Genomic DNA, 19,946 nt, shown 5'->3' on the forward strand with positions numbered 1-19,946 from the left:
CCGGAATAGAAGCTGAGAGAGTTGGCACACGAAGAGCCGACAAAATGACGCGCGTTGCGTTTATGGTAGTATCATACCTAACTACTTATACCAGTTGGTTTGACGTCACAGCGCGCGGTTCCCAATACGGCGCAACTTTGCGCTAATTGAGTTATACGCGTGTCCCACGCGTTTTCGAAATAGCGACGAGTGGATCGGTCGGTATAACCGAAAAGTAACCCAAAATGTAAATACCAGACGTACCTCTCCAATATAGACATGACACACATACGCACCATCGGAGGTTTGCGCACACATACCTACAGGAGCGGTACTCTCTCTCTCTTTCGGGATGGGTGGGGGTAAGTCACGTGAGCCGCGGCGCGCGTTTCGTGCCGCAACGCCCGCGTATTGATCGCCGGCTGCCGAGGAGTGGGGGTATACCCATACGAGCATATCAGCTGTGTGCAGCTGCCTTATTCCATTCTCCGTGTGCAGTCCTATCCCCACCGCCACCGGCTGTGCAAAAAAGAGTGGGGGCGGCTGACCGTCACTGGCCTCATCTACTTATGCGAAAGAGTGTGAGAGTGCATGGCGGTGGTGGGGGGAACAGTAGAGGTCGCCGCGCCATACCGGTACCTTTACTACTCGTCAGGAGAGTCTATGCTACCGCGATCGGTTTGGTTTCCGTTATAAGCAATCGTGCCTCGATGTATACGGCTGTTACGATATATTACACGGCGAAGAGCATTTAACGAGGTTTTACATTCCCGCGCAGGGTTAAGCGCTCCTTTAACAGCTTTGTTATAACGACTCACGCGCTCAAGGTCGAAGAGATCTATCCGGCAGCTTTTTACGCGCTCGTATTCAGTACAATTATAACCGTATTAACCTCGATTCCGGCTGCTGCGCGTCTACTCCCATAAAAAAAAAGAGAGAGACCGCATCCCGGAATATCCGTCGAAGCGAAGTTTCTCGCGGCGAAACAAGCGACTTGAAAAGGCCGACGCGGTCTTAATCCGCTTGTGTGTCAATTCTTTATAAGCGCACTGCTTTCGTGCTGCCTATCTTTGCAAGAATCTCGTGATCGTAATACGAGTAGACTGCGGCAAAGAAAGGCGAAAATTTGCGTGCGAAACTTTGCGGATAAGCTTCTGTATCGAGAATTTCCATCGAGCTTTTTTCCCCTCGCAAGCCAGCGTTTAGTCGGCTTTTTGTCCCGACTGATTAGAGCCATTCCTCGCGCGCTACAGCTTTTTTCATCGCGTTCTGAAATTCTCGCTCGTACACTGCATTGATGGATTTCGACGCTGTTGGAGTGTCGGGTGAAAATGTTTCGAATGACGGATGATTGAAGTGCGACAGCCATTAACGAAGCGACGTCGAAAATAATTCGTAGCCGCACGTGTGTGCGTACGTTTCCGGGTAGGGGGTTGGAGCTTTTATACGTAGGCGTAACGCGATCCCCGCGGTAAACACGTTTTAAAATTGATATCGATTCCTTCTCCCCTTCTATGGAACAGTAGCTCCAAGCGATCGACGAAATTCCGCTCTCGTATTAGCCGATTCCGTGCAAGGGTGCAGTAAAAATTAGAAACTTTTCCGATAAAACGCGCGGCTCGAGGAAAAGAACTTCGACGTAATAACGAAAAACGCTTTTCTCTCTCGCGCGCGAGGAAACTTTTCGAATTTCGGCGTCACGAAAGCATCTCCTTTTTGAGGTCACACACACACGCGCAGCCTGTTTGTTCAACCTCAAAAGCAATCAATCCCAGTCTCGCCGCGCACGAGGTCGCGCGCAAGAATGCAACGGTCGTCGAAACTTTCGGATGCAAACGCCCTGGTGTGCGCAGAGCTTGAACCCCGTGTCTCAGCCTCTCTATTGTTTTCATAAAAGCTCCATTGAATTTATCCCCGGGAGCGCGCGAAGATTAAGGCCGACGCTCTCGCTGTACTGCCGCGCACAGGGAATAAAAAACTACACGGCGAGTAGTACAGAACTGAAAGCGCTTTCATTCGTTAATTCGATTGAGTGCTGCTGCTGCTGCAGGAGCAAATGTAGGCCGCATTGCGAATGCATTGGCAAGACTGCGACGAGCTGCTGCGTATGGCGCCGTCGGATGAAAATTCAACGGATCGAGTCTTTTTATCTCTTCCGGCGCGTCGAGTTTTGTTTCGCTGCGCGACGAGCTTTTTCAGCAGTATCGCCTGCTGCTGGAATTTACGCGATACGCGCTGCGGATGTACGCCGCACGAGCTTAAAGGGAGTATTCAATTTTTTCATCAGCGACGCAATATTGTAGGCGAAAACTGTACGAAACGACCGGTCCATCAAATTTTTCATCGCTGTCTCATAGCTCCGCGGTGAAGAGAGCACGTTCCGCGTTGTACGCAACCGCGCGCCGCGGAAAATATAAACATCAGCAGAAGTGACGCGAATACGCGCTCATAACGATGTCGCGTGTCGAGAGAGAGAGAGAGAGAGAGAGAGAGAGAGAGAGAGAGAGAGAGAGAAAGCGGCAGTTGTCAAGGCCGTTGAACCGTAATTTTACAGCTAATAACGCTCTCTCGAGAGTATACGCGCGCTCGTGAACGTCAGGCGTCAAGTTTTTGATTTAAACCTCCTCGCAAAATTCCGCGCGAACAAGTGTCTCTCTCTCTCTCCCGGTATTCGTGTACACCCGCATTCTTTACCAACGTTTACGAGCTTTTTATCGTACAAAACGTACACGAGCAGGCCTAATTAGACGAAATCGGCCTGATCGCGTCTCGAGTACAAAGCAATTTCCTCTCTCTCTCTCTCTCTCTCCCTCTCTCTCTCTCTCTCTCTCGACAGCGATAACACACAACGGCAACAATTACTCGCCGCGGTAACAATCGGCCTCTTCGATCAGTAGTCCTCTCTCGCCGCTCGCGCGCGTGCTCGCGTCAATGCCCTGTATTGTTTCGCTGCTGGTATTGTGCTATGGCTGCGCGAGAAAAGCGCGACGTGGCGTAGTGGCTTGATTAATTTCACGGTGCTTGGGATATCGGCGCTTTTTCGGCGCGATTGCCTCGTTAAACGCGAATTTCATCCTATACGTGTGTTTGCTTGTGTAGAGAGCTAATGCGACACGGGCGTTAGTCGTAATGCCAGTGTAGCCTCTGGAGACGTCAGCCTTTGCTGAATCAAGGGGCGACGGCAGCAAAGGATAGAGAGATAGAAGTTCAAGAGGCTCACGATGCCCGCCCGAGTGCAGTCGATCATCTCTGCCAAGATTCCAGTGTTCGACGACTCATCTTTCGCTCGACTTTTTTCCCCTCCGACACAACCTAGACCAGTTGCTTCTTCCGGTGTATAACGCTTCGATAACCGCGCGCGCAAAGGCTTTTGTACGCCTACTGCCCCCGGGCTATACACACCTTTATTGGCCGGCTTTGTCGACGGCTTTATTGACCATCGGATAAAGTCGTGTGTGCAACGCGGGATGTGTGTTTGTGTCGGAATCCCAGAGGCAGCGGCTCATTAGAGCCATTAGGCTTCTACTATGTGATCGATGCTCGGGGCCGCGATTTATCGGTTTGTCGCCGTGCAGCTCTTATGCCCCTCTGGACTGTATAGCCACACGCGCAGCTTCCGATTCGGCCTACTATACTGGGCGTGTAGGACTGATAAGGCTAATGGGGACTAGGTTTAATTGGCTCCGATCGCAATCGAGATAATGACCGTCGTTGAATTTTTCAAGGCTACGAACTTTTGCGTACACGTCGAATTGCGTTACTACGAGGGTGTATTAATACATAACGCACGAGAGAAAGGAGGATCACGTCGAGGAGAAATTCAATTATGCTAGAGCCTCGCGTCTTTGAATAGAGCCTCGGATGTACGTGTTTTACCTCATAGCTCGCTTCTAATCACGCGGATTCCGTCTGCGAGTCGCAATTATGCGTAGAGTCGAACGACGCTATGTACTTCGAAATGATACTCCTCTATTCGAAACCTATAATATAATTACAGGCCGCAGACTCGATTCGTTATATTTCGCTCTTGCGGGCGGCCTTGCCCGCAAAGTAAGGTCTTAAAAATATGCCATCATGAATGAAGTTTGATTGGATTATAGAAGCCACACTAGTGTATAAGAGTCTACCGCTCGTCAGTCTCTCTCACTCGCTTATCTCATTAAGCCAGACGCAGCGTGTATGCAAAATGACGCCGAAAAATAATTCCGCTCCCTTCCCCGGCGGAAGTGTTTCGTAAACTGGGCTTCGCATAGCCCAGCACGCTCAAAGAGCAATGCTAAACGCGGCGTATTATAATATCCTCTCGTCACGAAGTCTCTACAACTTTATCCCCCTAATTCCATCTGCATACTCCTCTCTCTTGGCCCGTCCTCGTATATCCTCACCTGCTTGAAATTCAAAACTCCCGCCACACACGCTTGCGCGCGTACGTGAGGCTAGAACCTGATCCTCAAATTTAATTGGCCCGTCGAGGGCCTTTAACGTGTACAACCCTTCGAGCACGTGTTCTCTTCTTGTACATTGTATCGTAAAAAAGTAATCTCTGAAAAATCGATTAATAACCCTCGTCTCGAAAAAAGCCGGCAATTAATAACCGAAATTCCTCTCGGAGCGCGAAGCGTTGGTAATTAATCGCCCGCGACGTGCATCGCGTCGCTCGAGAGAGTTCGCGTTAAAAGTCGAAGACCTATACAGAGGCTATATACAGGACGAGCGACGAGAGCTGTCAGCGGCTCTCTGAGGAGTTTCCAGGCGCGGAAAACTTAATAAGTAGGGCTGCTATCGAGGTGTCGAGCTTGTGTGTGCTGATGAAATTGAAGTGAGCTGCACGGCTCTTTTTATTGTGTGTGTGTGTGTGGGTGTATGTGTGTGTATTTGAGTGTGCTATATGGCACTGAGAAAACATCCTGATTAAAGTGGGAATATGGTTTTATTAATTGTCTCGGAGCTTATTAGTTCTCTCTCTCTCTCTCTCTCTCTCCGCTGTCCGAGAGTTAGGGTGACTTTACAATAAACCGATGAAAAATATCGCCCAGTATCTGAGAGCTAGAAACTCGTATTTAATTTTCCTGGGGAAATAAAGTAGCACGGTAAGTAGCTGTTGCTGTGCGAGTAAAGCCTTTACCTCCATCGCTCCTCCTTATGGCTCTGTTTACTCGGGAAACTTTCGATACGCGCACAATTTCGAGCGCCAGCTGCAGCTCTTAAATCCGAAACTGAATTAGCTTAATTAGGTGGAAGTTACGCTTGGGAGAGAGAGAGAGAGAGAGAGAGAGAGAGAGAGAGAGAGAGAGAGAGAGAGAGAGAGAGAGAGAGAGACTTAAACGCCAGCGTCAACGGGCAAAAATTACGCCACTATTTTGAATTACTTGTAAGTGTACGTAAAGCATAATTTTCAGAAAAACAGAGAAATAGAGATGTCGACGATCGAACGCGATCGATACAAGTGGAGCGCGAGCAAGAGATCTCTCCCTGGATTTACCTCCGCACGAGAGAGACCCAGTTTCGCGTGTAATGACGGGAGCGATTTACGAGTCCGCGGTCTCACGCGCATCTCGAAGCGATTTAACTTTTTCGAATGAGTAGCGAGCGAGAGAAGAAGAAGAAGGAAGTAAGAATAATGCGAGCGACTTGGCGTTTTATACAATCCGATCTAAATTCGTCTTCCTGAACTTTCCGCTGGACTCGTTACACACTGCATAGCCCAGCATCGGTTTTTCCCCGTATTCTCGCAAATTTTTCGGATTGTTTTCAAACACCCCCCCCCCCCCCCACCATTGCTCAATAGCACTCGTTATGTAATCCGTTGGAGAAAAGAAGGGCTAAACTTTGTCCAACAGGATGATGAAGCCGAGGAGGTGTGCGGCGAAAAAAAAGGCTAATCTTACGTTTATTGTTCTGTTTCAGATGACATAGAATGGGTTGGGCGGCGCTAGGGCGGCGTGCGGGTGGTGGCGGCCGCCTCTCACCTATCCTCTCGCTGTCTCTCGCCTCCCTCACAAGCTCCCTCCTCCTAACCGTCCTCTGTATCCTCACCCTCGCCTTCACACTCGCCACTATCGTGAGCGCCGAGGACATGTACGTATTAGTTACCCCCCCCCCCCCTCTCTATGGTATATACCTACACACACGAACCTCGCATGAATTCTCTGCTCCCTCTGAATTTTTCACTTCTTCTGATATAGGTAGTACCTGCAGTCTCTGTATAGTACAATTTTTTTCTCTCTTACTTTGTACACACACGCCCGGGAGAGTAGAACCTGTGGGGAATTTCAATTTCCCGCGCGCCGAAACCGCACCGCCAGAAAGGCCCACTTATCCTCTCGCGGAACGAAAAATCGATGCGATACAATCTCTCTCGGATACGATTTTCGCCCTCGGCTGCAGCGAGAAGTCCTCCGCCGATCGATCTGCTCTTTATCTTTACGTACGCGGCGCTCGTCGTGAATTCAATATCGGCTCTACTGCATCGTCTCGTCGCTCGAATTTCGGAGAGACTCTCAAACCGTTCAGACGTACACTCTGCGCGGCGCATTACCGCCGCGCGACGGCTCGACTCTCGACTCGAAATTAACGCCGATGTTCCCGAGGCCTTATAGCTGCCTGACTTTGAGAGAGGGAGAGAGAGAGAGAGTTCGGAGAGACGATATCGCGCACGCGACCGGGCTGACTTTGTAATGAGTAGCAGAAAGTCAAACAGTCGGGAGTTCCGGGAGAAGATGTTCTCCGCGCAGTTTCGGGTCGCGTTGATCGGCCTCCGAGACAAGCGGCAGTTATTGCACATCACGCCGTAGAGAGTTTTACATGTAGATCGTTAGTTCTGTACGCTTGAATTAGACGCGAGTTCGTTATCGTTGAAAAAAGTAGGCCACGTGTATGGAGCAGCAGAATGATTAAATTCGGGAAAATTGAATTCCCGCCGAAAATCGTGTCGGACGGCGTCAGTCCTAATCAAGAAGACCGCGTGAAAAACAATGATCAATCGCCGGCAGTGTCGGCCTTACTCTCGTTGATGAACGACGTGGTCGAGGAAAAAACTGGAGCCGATAATTGCCCGATTCGCGAACGACAAAAACGGGGCGACGACGACGACGCCAAGACACTGACGAATGGTCACATGCATCATCGCACGCCTTCTATATCTAACTCTATACCTATCTGTCTCGACTCCGAAATAAAAAAGTGAAAGGTATAACGAGTTGAAAGTCAAATGTGTGTGTGTGTGTGTTGCAGTTTCGAGGAGGGCAAGTCGGACAAGGAGATCCTGGACAATCTGCTGCTGGCGACGCGCTACGACAAGCGGCTCCTACCCCCGGTCCAAGGTACACTGCGGCCCCCGCCCTCCACCCGCCAGTTAGACGACAACACCCCCGACCTTGAATTACCACCACCGCCACCACCACCACCTAACGAAACCGAGTACCCCGAGCACCTCGACTATCACGATCATCATCACCACCACCATCGGCACCAACACCACAAAACAGCACCACACAACCACAGTTCACTGCTCACTTCCCGTCGAAAGGGTATTCGCAACAACGTCGTACCGACTCAGACTGTTCTTTTCAATATTAGTATATCTGATTCTTCGTTACTTTTTTTTATTACTATTATTATTCTTGTGCAAAGGCGAGGCGAGCTCGAGCGATGTATTTTTTCGAAAAATGTTCGAGCTCGCGTCGTCGACTTCTTCGGAGGGAGTTCGCTATATACTGTTGCACTGATGATGAGCGCGCGCACCAATTCTGTATCTGTATATTATTACATAGAGCCGTGATTATAAGCTCTCGATGTGTGTATTCATGTGCGCCCGCGCGTGCCTGACACGACGGCAGCTCATCGCCTTTATTTTCTCTCGTAGTCGTGCCTCTTTACGCCTCTGCGATCCATAGCAGGGGCTACAAAGAGGCACTTAGTGTCGTTTATTTTTAGATTCATTATTCGCTTTCGTCGTCGCGGCTGCGCGTATCCGTGATTCTCGTGTGCTCGATCACGGATACACTTAAGCTGCGCTCACGTTTATATCATATATTCGCTTTCTGATATTTATATATCTCTGTGCCGCAACGCAGCTTCATAAACACGCATCACATTTACCATACGCACCACAGAATATTATTCTCGATTCTCACGACCACACACATCGTTCGCCACTGCACAATCGCATACAGCTTCGAATCAATCTCGTCTCTCGACACCCTTTAGCCTGGAAAAAAGCCGCCCACCGCTTGGTGATTTAAAAGCGCAACGGATCAGCATCTTTCTCTCCTTTTTTACCTCGCTGTCGCCGTAATATGTATACGCGCGCGGCTCTGAGTGGTTTCGCCCCGACGCGAGATGAGTTTTCTCCGCGCGTTAAATATGCCGGCTGCGGTTCTCTTTGGGATTTATACTCGTCGCTCGCTTTTTTCGGACGCTCGTAATGAAACGACGCTCCAGAAGGATTTAGAAGCTCTCTTTTTTTCCGAAGAAAAATCAGAGCCTTCGCGCACTGCGCATTTAAATTTCAAATATATATAGCTACCGCGTTATCGAGCGCTTTTTGTGTGACGAGAGCTAACTCCCTCGCGGTGTAACGATAAATCGAATAACGAACAAAAACAAGCCTCTGAAAAATTAAAGCTCTAAAAGCTCGGCTCACATAAACATTCGCGCGCGCGCGCGCGCATCAATTTTTCAAGCGCAAACGTGTGTACACGTAACTCGCTTTGATTGGCCGGCTATTAGCATCCCAATCTCCCGCTGGACGACCGGGCACCGACTATGTACAGTCGCATTGTTCGTCTCGTCATGCATGCGATACCCCAGAAGCACTCAGGCTAATGAAAGCTCGTCGCCGGTGCGGCTCTCGCTCTTTTTCCACGAGAAACTTATTTTTACGCTCCGCTGTTTTCGGCTCGTTCTCGCGATCGTTGAATTTGGAACGGTTCGCTCTGCCAACTATGGATCATAGATCATGCAATATTGTTCTTGTACAGTCATCTGCGATCATTGCGATGTTTTTTTCAAGCGATTAATATAACGTATGAGCTCAGTTGTCGACACCGATACAGCACACCTATACACACACCGAGAGAGTATACACTGAGTTTCAGCGAGCTTTGCTAAGTGATGCTGGAAAGCTTAGCGTCGGCCTACGCTGAACGACATTTGTGTACACTATATGTGTGCATACCCTCGAGGGTAATCGGACGAACAAGTAGAACACATTGAGCCAAGCGACACACGACACCTTCGGCTGTTTACTTTTAAATTCAATCTCATAATTCTCACTTAGTCAGCTTCTCGAATCACAAAGTAAAAAGAATCGTCCGTCGAGTGTCATCAATTCCGGCTGACAACACGCCGAGACTACTACTTAGCCGTAGCCCAGTTTTTTTCTCTCTCTCTCTCTCTCCGAGGCGAACTATTTAAGAGCAACTTTGCGTCCGCGAGCAATATAAGGAATACTTCGAACGGCGACGCGAATAGCTGGCGAATTTTTTCCCCCTTCAACAACTTCACAAAGCGGACGTCTGAGACGTATAACGAAAGTTTGGGGAATTTCGCTGAAAGTACGGGAGAAACGTCAGTCCTCTTGCGAAAATTAACGTCGTCCTGCATCAGCGAAGTGTACGGTGACTCCCGATAATTCCGAATCGATGCTCGTAACACGATCGGAAATATTTACACATTACAACGCACGTATAAACATCCGATGTAACGAACGACCCGTGACGCTTCGATATAAATTCGAGTCGATCGCTGGCGCCTCTGCATCGCTCTTAGGCGCGCATTTGCATGAAAATCCAATTAACGCAGTGGGAACAACAGCGTTAAACGTATACATCTACGGCTGTGTTGTTGTTGTTGTTGTTGTATACTGGAAACGCAAGACACAGCTGGGTCTAGTGCACCTCGAGGCGAGAAAAAGGCGGATTAGCTCAGCCGTCGGCGCTATAACAGCCACTGCTGTTATTTCTGTATAATTGTTGTTAGCGTTCGGCGTAGTGCTTGCTGGCCTGGATTTTCAACCGCCTGTACTTCATTCGCACGTATGAGTGTGTAATAACCTATTTTCGAAATTTACCCCGCGCCGCGATCGATATAATCGCGCGCACCGCGACGACGATTTCTATTCCTGCCACCGCGCGCGACGAATCTTATTCGATAAGGATTTCTGCATTTCATGAAATTCAGCTCTTCATGAATATCAATACGCGCAGCGCCGGGAATATTCATCTTCGATCCCTCGCTCTCTGTCTCTCTGTCTCTCTCTCTCTCTCTCTCTCTCTCTCTCTCTCTCTCTCTCTCTCTCTCTCTCTCTCTCTTGTCTGCATTATTGATCGGGTGTCGGCTTATTCTTTGTTCTGGGATCGATATAGTGCAGAAGTAAAAAAAAAAATCGCGACACAGTGACACATACGCCATCGGTTTGCTTTTCCAATAACAAGATCATCAGTCGGGCCGAGTGGCTGCTCCTCTCGTAAATCCCGACGAGCCTCGGCAGCACTCGAGAGAGCGTTATAAGCGGTTTAGAGGCGACGCTCTAAACTCCCTCTCGACACAAAAGGAGGAGAGAGAGAGAGAGCTGAGAAAAATCAATCCTTTGTTCGAGCTCCCGCGCGAGAAAAGCGATAACCGGCGGAGCATGCGAAGCCTTTTCCGAAGTTCATCAGAGCCACTTCTCTCCGATATCGTGGCTTTTTCACAGCGACGCCGAGAGGTGGGAACGAGAGGGGGCACGGCTGATGTTGCATTACACGTGGTGCCAACGGTAGCTTTTACGGCTAAGTGAAGTTCCGAGGGAGAAAAGTTTTATTTTTTCATAATCGCGTATAGTCGCGGCGCTGATGCTTCTCTCATCCTCGTTGTCTATTTTTTCCTTATCGCGTCCGCGCCTTTGTGTTATACGTTTTACGATCACGAGCTGCGCGGGCATGACGAGGATACTTCTTTTGTACGCCAGTGGTGCAGGGATGAAATTTGAATAAGCGCGCCGTGAATAATTCAGTTTTTCCGCTCTTTTGTATAATTTTTCACGGCCGCGCTGGAATTCTCTACTATGTTCGGCTCTCGTAATTACTCGAAAAATAATGCAATACTCCAACATTAAATGGGGTCTCCTTCGAGATTCTGTCACAGACGCACACGTCTGCAACGCGAGCAGCGAAGATGAGTCAGCGATGAGAGTCCGCCGAGCCGTACTATGATGCATAGCGTCCGAATGCATCGTAGACGTTAGCTCAGTGGTTAGAGCACAGGCCTCTGGCTCTCGGGTCCGCGAGTTCGAGTCCCGTCGTCTACTTTTTCGCTTTCGACTCTGTCTCCTCTCCGTTTGTAACAATTCGAATCGTATTAACGCTAGAATCGTAAACAGGAAGAGAAAAACGCTCGCGCGGCGAGTTCGAGAGAAAGCGCGACGAGAAGAAAAGGAATAAAAGCGAGTGCATCCGCCGTCGCGAACGCTGCATAATTCAAAGTTCATTACGTGAAATACTGGCGCGTCTCCGAGGGGGTAGAGAGAAGCGAAGCGGCGAAATTTGGACCTCCAGCGACCTCGATCCCCTGTCTCTCAAACTTTTTCCGAACACTTCCCAACCACCGCTGTCTCGCGTGAGAGAGAATAAAAGACAATGAGTTAACGCAATCCAGATGCAATAGACGTGCATGCAAATGAAATTCTCGAGCCTCGGGATCAAAGACTTTAACCGCGACGGTGAGGAAGAAGCGACGCTGTAACTTTAAGCCTCCACTTCTTCTTCTTCTTTGTGTGTGTGTGTGTGTGTGTCTACGAGCTTTCAGTTGAGGCGCGAGAATGAAATTTTCCCGCGAGGTGTTTGTGTGTACACTCGCGGATCCGTACACAGCCTCGAGCGCAACTGGATTTACCAGAAAAGCCGCCGCCGTCGCGCTTTCTGCTCTTTAAGAGCAGCGGATTCTATACGTTGGAGAGATATTTATTGCGACCCACATTCTTTTTACCGTGTATACGTACGCGATCACGTGATATTGGAAAATTCGAAATCGTCAAGAGAGAGAAAAACTGGCCGCCGAAAACGACGTCGTTATACGATAACGCCCTGTGTCTCTCGTCGGAGTTGAGGAGAAAAGCCGGGGCAGAATGAAAGCAGCTGCGCGATGTTTGCATTAACGATAATAGCTGCGCCAAACCGTATACGGACACTGCGCACGTTCCCGTCATGATGCGCACGGGAAAAGTAATTAATTTCGCTAATGCCGTTATTTACTCGCACGAGCAGCACGTTTTCGCGGAAATACGCTCTTCTGTACATGAGAGTCGAGGAGAAGTGCTTATGAAATATGCTATGCTATTTCTGGAAGTAAGTATGAGAATCTATGCGATAATGGGAGTAGATTTTACGCGAATGTTTTCTTCACACACACGGGGGTTCGATAAGGCCAACAGCAGCAGCAGCAGCAGAGCAGCTTTGGACGAACGTAGATATACTTTTCACACGCGCGCATCTATACAGCTTTTAGATCTTTTTTTTATACGCGGACTTGTTGACGCGTGTATATGTATACATACACACCTGCCTCATAGGTTATGACATTGTGCAAATACTGTATTATTTATAGAAGAGATTTATTATACAAAGTAGTGGGATCGTTCTTTTTTTTCAAGCACCAGTTTAAACCTATACATCTATACATTGAACCTGTAATGTAACGCTTCTGCTTTTTATAGAGTTCGATATCGGGATGTACTTTGTCTACACGAGTAAGTTTCGCTATTTACACACGTATTTATATATATGTGAAATATTATAAACTGTTTATATGGAAGCTTGCAGGTTTTTATCGTGCGAAACTTTATTATAAACAATAACGGTCAGGGTATAAAGGCGGGGGGATACATTTTACAATACACTGAATCACTCAATGTCGAGTAAAAAATCAGCGACGATGTCGGTACGCAAATCTAGCGAATGAAAAGAGAAATGTAACATACCCGAGTCGAAAATCAAAACCAAATCGATCAATCTTACGCTCCTCCTTATATCCTCCTACAATGATACGCAACGAACCACATCAGACAGAACCGATACGAGAGACGTACTGCGCACTTTATTGAATACCTATACTTATACATAGATTTATCTCTCGCACTTTATATATCCATGAATAGTTGTCTAATGTACTTATATCTCTTTTGCTATACCTTTTTCTATCTCTCTTTCTAACCATTTCTTTTCTTATCTCAACGGTATCTCGCACACCGTCGATTAACAACAATTCTATGGACTCGCACTTTTTTCATTGATCATGTTTTTCATTATAATGCCAGCATCCGTATCTTGTGACAACCCTTAGAGAATAATTAGTGCGTATATGATACACATTTTTTTTTATTTATACTAACATTGATAGAGATTCGTATAAATGTGCGCGTGTGTGCATCCAACTAAGAACTTTTTTTTGCTGTATATACTAACAATACTCAATTTACGACAATCTCGATGATATTTTTATTTTTTCATACATTTTTTAAGGTAGACAGAGTGCAACGATGTGTCTTTTTGAAATGTTGAGTAATCCATGCAGTTATCTCCAAAACTCTCATCCTTTACGTTTATAATATATGAAACCTATAACGTTTTTATTTACCAAACAAGCTATGTGAACTAACTATATTATGTGTTTTTACTCATCATGTGTAAGTTTTTGTCTCGAATGCATGACTATAACAAAATCCTCTTCAAGTAGTCAAACTAACAGCAAAAATATCACAGCGTAAGTATCTAACCACCAGAGCCGGAAATGTCATTCCATTCGAGCCACAAAAATCGCAAAAATAAGGATCAGGAAAAATACGCGCGTGAAAACGCATTCAGTCTCGCGCTAAAGTGCAGCAACGAAAGAGCGGACGTAAAAGAAAAACACATCACTTCATCGCCAGTATGATAACTGCATGGCTTACTCTACTCGGCAGTCGGCCAATCACGTGTCGCATGGGCCGTGCGAAGCAATGAGAGTCCCTATCTCTTCCAATTTTTATCCCTCTTTCAGTTTCTGCATTTTTTCCCCTGTTTTTCTACTAACCTCGTTCTCAGGCCCCGTGTGTATGCGTGAGTGAAGTTCGCGCCCTCTATAAACAATCGTTATGGCACATCGAAATTCTGCGCTCAACCCTTAATTCCCTTAATTCTCTCCCCCACACTCACACATTGACATGACCTCAAAAATGCACTTTCCCGAATCGCGAGCCACACACACACACACACACACACAAAAACACATGCGCAGAAAAGAGCGATCGAATCAAGATAATAGTATACCTATATGTAACATGGCATGCGAAACGAAGAGATGAGAATCGAAGGCAAAAAGAGCGGGCCCCCGAACTTCCTCCTGCACGTGTGCGTTGGGTGTTACAGATGCGGATTTCTGCTGCGGGATGCGCTGGCCCGGCGATGCGGCGGCCCTCGAGGAGGCTGCATCTGCATCAGCTAATATCTCCTCTTCCTCCTTCCCAACTTCGACGTCGTCGTCGTCCTCGTCGGGCAGCATCGACGGAAGCCAAGGCGTCGCTGGCGTTCGCCAGTCCAAGAACCAGAACAAAAACCACCACTACACGCCGCACCAACACCTACGCACCCACCTTCGCGGTCCGTCTCTCTATCTCTTTCTCTTTTTCTCTGTTTAAACAACAACAAAGAAAATGATAACCCGACTACCCGGTGCAGCGGCTCTATACTCTTTGTCACTCTATTGCCTGTGTCTATTATCTTTTCTCTATGATGTTCTTTCTTCGTTTATTCAATATTATATATATATACACACACGTTTATGGCAAAATACATGGATTTTTTGAATTGGCTTTCGACAACGAATTTTGTTTTTTCTGTCTCTTATACGATCTCTGTTTTCCTTCTATATGATTTTCTATCCACCTTCTAATATACTTATCTTCTCTATTCTTCATCTTTATTGGCTATAATTTTTGTGTGCGCGCGTGGGAGGGGGCGAGACTCTTTCTCTTTTTAATCTCGTGGCAGGATCACATGATTTCGTATGCAAAAATTTTAATCAAAACCCACGTTGCCTATAAAAGTGAAGTACAAAAAGTATACCAAATAAACATCCCATCCCAGAAGATCATGTCATCCTCCTGCAGCGCCTATACCTATATACAGCACGAGTTCTTACGTCATCCCATCGAATCGAGTAAACATTCGGCTCGCGGGTCCGACCACACAGCGACTCGCATCACTGTTTTCTATATATACCTACGCTGCAGCTCTCTCGCGTGTGTGCCACCACTGTATAAATACGCTCGATACGTTTCTTTGCGTTTCCATCCCGTTCTCTCTCTCTCTCTCTCTCTCTCTCTCTCTCTCTCTCTCTCTCTCTCTCCTGCACCATATCGTGTCTCTCTCTCTCTCTCTCTGTGTACGCCCTGGAAATGTGCTTTTCGAACTAACGTTACAAATACGAAAATCGAACTGCATAATTATAGACGCGCGGTATAACAGCTCTCACAGAGTGCGGTCGAATAAATTATGGTACACGAGTTGTTGCAGCTCTGTGTGTTCTATATGTATACGTATCCAACATCGCGCGCGAAACTGGAATATGGAATTAATTAAATTTATGACGGTTATACGTACAGTTGGAAGATTGGATTTTCTAGATCTCTCTCGTATGTCAAGCCGCTGCACTCTGCTCTAATGATGACGAAACTTGATTGTTAACGAATCGATAGCACACGTATGGACGCGAATCGATACATCACGCTTTCCTCTCCTAATTGAAATCGATGATTCGCAATATAACGACGTGTCATACGCGAGCCGAAAACATCTTCAAAAACTCATATCCTCTCTCTCTCTCGCCTCCTCCACCGAAAAAATCGAGTATAACAGACGACTCGATTGGTGTCCTTCACCTGCACGTCTGAGCAAACACGCGACCAGACACGCCGCTCACGGGTACCACCGTCGCCATTTTATACACACCGCAAAAGCACACAGACAGCGTCTTATCCTCTCGTCTCCAGTTCACGCTTGTACGTCACACACTATCTCCATTTTCGCATCGTTGTCGACGTATTATGGTCCCTTCCTCTCTTTCGACTTCAAACTCATAGATATACCTCTATATTCCGATGTACAAATATGCCGCAGGATATCCATGGATGTTTTCATTCGCACACACCGAACGATCGACCTCTATTTTTCATGTATTTTTATATAATATTTATACCGCTAGAGTTACATTGTGTTCGTATTTTTGCAAGTGTGTATCACCCACACATGCACGTGAACAGTATTTTGTATGAAGAGTATTTTGGCCTGATCCGATAAACATTGTTCACATTGATATTCTATAAAAAAAGGAGCCAAAAACATTCGGATTACCGTCGCGTGGTTAGCGATAAAAGAGTATAGGAGAGAAGCTCGCGTTATGTCAAAGGACACAAAGCCTCTTTCTTGATGAAAGAAAAAAATTACGCTCCCGCGGACTCTCTCCCTCTATATATTGAATTTTCCGTTAAATTAAACCGAGTTGTTTGTAAAAGCTCGCCTGCACGCTAACTAAGTCGCCGTGAAAGCGCACGTCGCTCTATGTGCCGCCCGCATTATGTCGCACGTGTTATATATGTCCGCGAGAGTATAAAATTCGGAATTTTCATTCAAGTCACGTTTTAGATCGCGCAGATACACGCGGATCAAAGAAGAATGTTTTTGGCTCGAAATTAGCTCGACGAGACCTGCTGCCGACTATAATAGTGTGTCCGAGAAAATTATTATTGTTATTATACTATTTTTTTAATCGTAGATTAACTTTTTAGATCTACATGTTAGATGCGAGGAGAAGAAAAAAAGCACCGAGCGCGTGCGACCTTGCTCATAAAGTCGAGTTTACGACTTGGATATCGCACTTCGAAATAAGCCCTCGTTTAATTCTCTTTAGAAACTATATGTAATAGTATACATAAATGTCATAGGCATGCGATATTACCAGTTTTAGCGCAAAAACTCGAAACGAAACCAGCAGACGAATTAGACATATACTGATTTCATATGCAAGGTCTACGTTATCTCGCGTGTTTTTTTCCAAAGATTTTTTTTATACATTACTCAGTATCGCGTGTTCAGTCTTTTTTACGCCATATTACACACGCCGATCACGTGCGCGGCACTGCGTGATTGATGAAAGAGTACAACAAGGACGATTAGTCCGCCGACTAAGTGGCTACACTTTTGGACCTTTGGAAATATGAAACTCGCGCTATACCTTCGTTATACATAAAATTAACTCACACACACACACACACACACACACACACACAATCAGACGAATGAAATTCTACGATCGCACAAGCAACGTCTTCTTCCTAAGACAGTATACAAGGATATAAGCAAACTTGGTCGCGTCTCGCGAAAGTACACGCGCCGTCGTAACAGCATGACACTCACAGCCTGCAGCTGCTTCTTAATAGCGCCTCGCACAGCCTCTACGGCGAGAAAAATGAAATTCGCGGCATGTGCGCACGCCTCTTGCTTGCGAAGATTAAATATTGAACGTCAAACCTCGGCGGAGCTCGGAAAAAAGAAAGGGACAGACCTTTATTTTTTTTTAACCGCGGGAAGAGCCAACTCGCCAAGGTTTGACATCGGCGAGAATAGTTGCTGTAGTTAAAACGTAACCCGTGCGTGGAGCTTCGAATGAAGCCAAGAGCTTTTCATCTCGACACTCCAAGCTCGAATTTTCAATGAGCTGTGTTCAGTTGTTGCACTTTAGCCGAAATTTCGACTGATTAATAATTAAGAACGCACATCACACTGCTATATATTATGCGATATATAGCGTCCTTTTGGTAAGTCACACACAGAACTGTTTCTGAAGCTTGCAAGAGATGTATGTAATGTGCGACACGTAGTCGCTTTCGTAGTGTGTGCTATATTCTTACGCAGCGAGCAGAAGCTTCAACGAGACGTCAACATGGAATTTTGGAGACGATTTTTATTATATACCATATTTTTTCCGTATAGTACGACTGACACTCGTAATTATTTTCTCTTCATTTGACATGGAACTGTGCCCATTTGTGTATGTTGACGTCGGGATACCTATTCAGTCTCTATCTCTATCTATCTCTCTCTTGTTGTGAGCTTCCTATTTCCGTTTGCCTATACTGTTGTTACTACCGCCACTACTACTACTGTCCATTGTTTTGAATGATGCACAGCAGCAGCAGCGAGAGACCGACGGGAGAGACGCCTCTCGACTACATGAGCCTCGCCGTGATTTGTTTCAGGAACCTTGACCGTTAACGTGAGTGTGCTGTTGCTGAGCCTGGCTTCGCCCGACGAGTCCAGTTTGGTAATTATATCCTCTATATGCTTTTATCGCGTTCGAGAAACGCTAAAGACTGCTTCGAATTGTCTCTCTTCGAGGCAAAAGAGAGAAAATCGCCCTCCCGGAGCTCTATACTCGGCTTTGCTTTTACACTTTACCTCGAAGCTCTCTTGCTCGGAAAAAGCACATTTAACTTAGCTGCGTATTTACTTTTAACGAAACGCACGTGTGTGAAATTGTGAGACTCTTTCTTTTCCCGTCAGAAATACGAGGTGGAGTTCCTGCTGCAGCAGCAGTGGTACGACCCGCGGCTGCGATACAGCAACAGATCGCGCTACGAATTCCTCAACGCCATCCACCATCACAACGACATCTGGCTCCCGGACACGTACTTCATCATGCACGGCGACTTCAAGGATCCCCTCATACCGGTCCACTTTGCTCTGCGCATCTATCGCAACGGCACCGTCAACTACCTTATGCGGTATTCATGAGTTTAATCTTACTTCAGGGTTGTTATACGCGTGTAAGGGCAAGGTCTTTGGATGCATTTTTTTTTCTAAATTTTTCCTGCGTATACGCGCCTGTGCATTCGGAATGGAATTTTAAAACGCGAGAGAGACCGCGCGTAATTTATTATACTTCCGCAGAAATTTTCTTATCTCAGGACTGCGCGCGCGCCTGCGGTAATTTATGAACCGGTGCAATTTCTCGCTCAATTTTTCACTCTCCCTCGCACTGTTCTCCGCTATATTAGATTTTACCTTCTTTCTCGCGCCTGTATTATCTCTCGTTCCTTTTTCCGCGATTTATTTCTATTGACTTTTCGTTATACAGCTCCCCGAAATTTCATATCGGATTTCATTTTCTTAGCGCCGCGCCGGCCCTCACGGAATTGTCCATCGTTCTCCGCCGTGAATATTTAAAATATTTTTCGCTCCGGAAACTCTGTTCTCGCGCTGCAGCGCAGAGTCGTACTTTTTTCATCCCGGGAACGAAAATTTCAAACTCTCTTGCTGCCGTTCTCTATTCTTCGAAAATTTTCGCTGTCCATTATTCTAAAGGCCTTGTCGAAAAAAAAGTATGCAACAGAGGAAAAAATAGCAACTTTATTTAAAAAAAATGTCTCTCTCTCTCTGTTACAGGCGGCACCTCATCCTCTCCTGCCAAGGCAGGCTTAACATATTCCCCTTCGACGACCCACTGTGTTCATTCGCTATAGAGAGCAGTGAGTATACAGTATACCGGCCAGATCGGCAATAAGACTGCTCCAGAGCACATTCTCGGCTTTATGGACGCGAGCGCATCCTCGGGTATTCGGGCTAAGGAGCCGGCTGCAGAAAAGAAACTAGGCTAGCCGCTTAACGCCCGCAGCTTTTGGCGCCTTTATGTCGCGGGAGCTTTCAATGGACGCCGCGCGACAGATGGAAACAAGTTTTATAGGCCGTTATCAATGTCGCGCGGGTGCTTATTCGCCGCTTGAATTATGCGCCTCGCTATAGCTGTTGTACAAGGATATATTTTTTTTTTTTTTTTTTTTTTTTTTGATCGTGTCAGAGGACGAGAGCGTCCACTCGCGGAAAGCTCGGGATTCAATTTAGCTCGTGTATTTATGTGTGTGTATATATATAAGAACGTGTGAAGAAAATGATAAC

At 46.7% G+C, this 19,946-nt stretch overlaps 1 protein-coding gene across 29 annotated transcripts in view; it reads left to right on the plus strand.

The window, feature by feature from the left end:
- Nucleotides 1-19,946, plus strand: part of pHCl (pH-sensitive chloride channel) — a 121,455-nt gene that overhangs the window by 73,182 nt on the left and 28,327 nt on the right. For 23 of the 29 annotated variants that reach the window (XR_004226479.1, XM_031921731.1, XM_031921728.1 and 20 more), the window contains 6 exons: nucleotides 5,887-6,057; nucleotides 7,213-7,301; nucleotides 14,364-14,594; nucleotides 18,251-18,315; nucleotides 18,555-18,775; nucleotides 19,437-19,519. Coding sequence is in view for 28 of the 29 variants with exons in the window: in XM_031921731.1 (XP_031777591.1) it covers nucleotides 5,897-6,057; nucleotides 7,213-7,301; nucleotides 14,364-14,594; nucleotides 18,251-18,315; nucleotides 18,555-18,775; nucleotides 19,437-19,519 (850 nt within the window). In the remaining variant the exon portion in view is untranslated. Of the gene's footprint in view, nucleotides 1-5,886; nucleotides 6,058-7,212; nucleotides 7,302-14,363; nucleotides 14,595-18,250; nucleotides 18,316-18,554; nucleotides 18,776-19,436; nucleotides 19,520-19,946 lie in introns of those variants that run through there. The other 6 variants (XM_031921802.1, XM_031921820.1, XM_031921830.1 and 3 more) reach the window with 2 other exon arrangements.

The sequence above is a fragment of the Nasonia vitripennis genome, chromosome 1 (genome assembly GCF_009193385.2).
Source record: "Nasonia vitripennis strain AsymCx chromosome 1, Nvit_psr_1.1, whole genome shotgun sequence".
NCBI lineage: Eukaryota > Metazoa > Arthropoda > Insecta > Hymenoptera > Pteromalidae > Nasonia > Nasonia vitripennis.